General features: G+C 42.5%; 1 protein-coding gene across 1 annotated transcript; it reads left to right on the top strand.

Moving 5' to 3' along the window:
* Positions 1-1,018: 1,018 nt before the first annotated feature.
* On the top strand, positions 1,019-1,996 carry LOC122918043 (olfactory receptor 6Y1). Its single transcript, XM_044266201.1, has one exon. It carries the CDS (start codon positions 1,019-1,021, stop codon positions 1,994-1,996), a length of 978 nt encoding a protein of 325 aa, XP_044122136.1.
* The last annotated feature ends 1,649 nt before the right edge of the window (positions 1,997-3,645 follow it).

The following is a 3,645-nucleotide window of genomic DNA, read 5'->3' as shown; positions in this document are numbered from 1 at the left end:
GCATCCATGGTGGTGGTGGGGGGAACCATACAGGAGGCTCACTGATGGCAGAAGGCATCAGGTTCTCCATTTTTCCTGATACCCCTGGAAAGGTCTTACAATCCCCTCCTATTTCATTAACAATGGCTGTGTCGATCTGTGTTGAGTTTTTGGCAGGGAGAATTAGCAGAGCATCCTGGAAAGGTCACAAGAATTTCCATGGGAATTTAATTTAAACCTTAAAGCTCATTAGATGTTTATAGATGTGATGAAATTATATTATATCCACCTTGAAAATAAAAGAATTAGTATTCTGAAAATGAAGTCACATGCTCACTTAGCTGGAGGGAGACAAAAGTGGGATTTGATTTACTTTTTCCAAACTCCTAATCAAGTACTCCATACAATGAATTGGATGAAAGAAAACATTACCTTTTAAAATATCTGTTTGATTTTGTTCTCCAGGAAGCTGGTGAATATTCATATCAAATTTGCTATTAACCCTGTGTTTGCTCAAATATTGCTTCATTTAAGCTCTACGACCTTGTTAAATAGGAAACAAAACAAAACAGTAGAAATCTTTTCTTATAGGTAAGTGGGACCATAAGACTTCTCCAGAGTCATACAGATTACACCTGGGGGATGAACACTTGAGTCTCCTATCTCCTTCCCATATGCAGTATATTGGATTTCTTGCTTATAGTGAAGGGATGCTGTGAAGGCCATCCTCCTATGCCCAATGGAGATGTATTAGGAAGGTATAGAACTAACTGGAGTCAGAAGTTTCCAATTTCACTTCTATGGGACCTTGGATGAATTACCACTCTTGGCTCAATTTGAGAAAAAAATAAAATATAAGCTCTCTAAAGTACATTTTTGCCCAAATTTTGGTTTTGATCATGCCGTAGGAGGAAGTAAAGGTGTAATGGCAGGAGGACTTCTATTGCCATGAGTTTGCTGGGCTCTGTCAATGTCAGGAACCATAGGCTGGTGCTCAGGACACAGGAAAAACTGATTTTGTCTGTGCCCCCAGCCAGGTATGATCAGCAAGGTTCTGGAAGTAGATAACCGTACAGCGACCATACATTTCATTCTTCTGGGATTTCCAACACAGCCGGCCTTCCAGATGTTGCTCTTCCTCGTGTTCCTGGCAGCCTACCTGCTGACCTTGCTGGAGAACGCTCTCATTATCCTGGCCATTCGCAGCGATGGGAAGTTGCACAAGCCCATGTACTTCTTCTTGAGCAATCTTTCCATCCTGGAGATGTGGTATGTCACAGTCATCAGCCCCAAGATGCTGGTAGACTTCCTCAGCCATGACAAGACCATCTCCTTCAATGGCTGCATGACTCAACTTTACTTCTTTGTGACCTTTGTCTGCACGGAGTACATCCTCCTTGCTGTCATGGCCTTTGACCGCCACGTTGCCATTTGTAATCCACTACGCTACTCAGTCATCATGACTAACCAGCTGTGTGGTACATTGGCTGGGGGATGCTGGCTCTGTGGGCTCGTGACTGCCATGATTAAGATGGTGTTCATAGCCCGACTCTACTACTGTGGCACACCCCACATCAATCACTACTTTTGTGATATTTCTCCGCTCCTCAATGTCTGCTGTGAGGACTCCTCACAGGCTGAGCTAGTAGACTTCTTCTTGGCCCTCATGGTCATTGCCGTCCCCCTTTGTGTAGTGGTGGCATCTTATGCCTCCATTCTCAGCACCATCCTCAGGATCCCTTCCGCACAGGGCCGCCAAAAGGCATTTTCCACCTGCGCCTCTCACCTGACAGTTGTAATCCTCTTCTATTCCACAACCCTCTTCACCTACGCCCGCCCCAAGCTCATGTATGCCTATGATTCCAACAAAGCGGTGTCTGTGCTCTACACTGTCATTGTCCCCCTCCTCAACCCTATCATCTACTGTCTGAGGAATCGTGAAGTAAAGGCAGCCCTCAAGAAGACCATACTTTGCAAAGGAAGTGGGCCCACGGAAGATGTGGCTTTGAGTAATTAAAAACGTACAGAATCCCTTAAGGCCTGAGTCAGGAGCACATGAATCCACACCCCACACCTTGTCCATCAGCCTCCAGTACTTCAACACTGATCCCCTGTGTTTGCAAGTCTGTGCATGCATGAACATGGCTGAAGAGCCAGATCCCCAAGAGGTAGCCTCTTCTAGCTCAGCAGACAAGTTTTAAACATTTTCCAAGAATTATTTGAAATGAGGACATATTTTGTTCTTCCACTAACATGCGGAGTCCATAAGAGCATGGATTTGTCTGTCTACTAATGTGTCATCTGTGCATTCAGCTCTGTCACATAGGAGGTGTTTAATACATATTTGTAGAAGGGATAATTGAATAAATACACATTTGAACACAGAAGATGAAAATGGGAATTGTAAATACATTTTGACATTTTGGCCCTTCCTGTTCCTCCCTTTCTCCCTTCTTTCCGTTCTACCTCTTTTTCTTCTTCCCTTCTAACTCTGTCCCATCTTCCCTCTTACAGACTTGGAGATTTGCTCCCTCTCTCCCTGCCTCTCTCCTTCCCTCCCCACTTCCTCCCATCTCTCTATTTTTGTAGAGACACTGGCATGTGTTCATCCAAATAAAGTCATCATCTTATCATTTGTGGATTCAAAAGTTCAAAGCCAATGAGTGGCCCAAGCTTTGTGAAAAACCTTGGTAAATTTTAGAATGTATACCATGTGTTTTCAAAATATTAACATTAAAAAGAAGATTTTCTATGTCTGCTTACTGTAGATTTTATTAGCAATTACTTTTCACTTCTTATACTGCAGTCAGCCTTTTTAAAATCAGATTTGTAAAGTATAATTCCATCCAATAAATTTCACCTTTTTAAAGTGTACTAAGTTTTGGAAAAGTATATAGTTGTCAAACAACAACAATCACTACAGAGAACATTGCCATCATCTCCAAAACTTTCTTTGTGCCTCTCTCACTAAGTCTTTTACTCATACCGCTAGACCTACCACTGGCAACTGACATGCTTTTTGTCCCTTTAGCTTTCCCTTTTCTAGAAATTCATATACATGGAATCATACAATCTATAATCTTCTGTGTCAGGCTCATTTGTCATAATGCCTTTATGGTTCTTAAATTTTTTTAATTGAAGTATAATTAACATGCAGTATCGTCAGTTTCAGATATACAATATAATTATTCAACAGGTTTTGTGATTTTTTTTAAAGATTTTATTTATTGACTGGACAGACAGAGATCACAAGTAGGCAGAGAGGCAGGCAGAGAGAGCGGGGGAAGCAGGATCCCCACGGAGCAGACAGCCCAATGCGGCGCTCGATCCCAGGACCCTGAGATCATGACCTGAGCTGAAGGCAGAGGCTTAACCCACAGAGCTACCCAGGTGCCCCACATTCAACAGTTCTGTACATTTCTTAGTACTCATCATGATAAGTGGATTCTTAATCCCCTTTATCTGTGTCCCCCAACCCCCACCCCCACCTCCCTTCTGGCACCCACCTGTTTGTTCTCTGCATTTAAGAGTCTGTTTTTGCTTGTTTCTTTTTGTTTGTTGATTGGTTGGTTTTGGTTTTTTGTTTTGTTTTGTTCCACATACAAGTGAAATTGTATGCTATCTGCCTCTCTTGGTCCAGACTTTTTCATGTAGTGGTGTATCTTC

This window comes from Neovison vison, chromosome 10 (assembly GCF_020171115.1).
Source record: "Neovison vison isolate M4711 chromosome 10, ASM_NN_V1, whole genome shotgun sequence".
Taxonomy (NCBI): Eukaryota; Metazoa; Chordata; class Mammalia; order Carnivora; family Mustelidae; genus Neogale; species Neogale vison.
Note: the sequence above shows the minus strand (reverse complement) of the source record. Positions and strands in the feature narration are given on the sequence as shown.

Coding starts and splice junctions, on each gene's coding strand:
- LOC122918043 (XM_044266201.1), top strand. CDS start 1,019: ATGATCAGCAAGGTTCTGGAAGTAGATAACCGTACAGCGACCATACAT.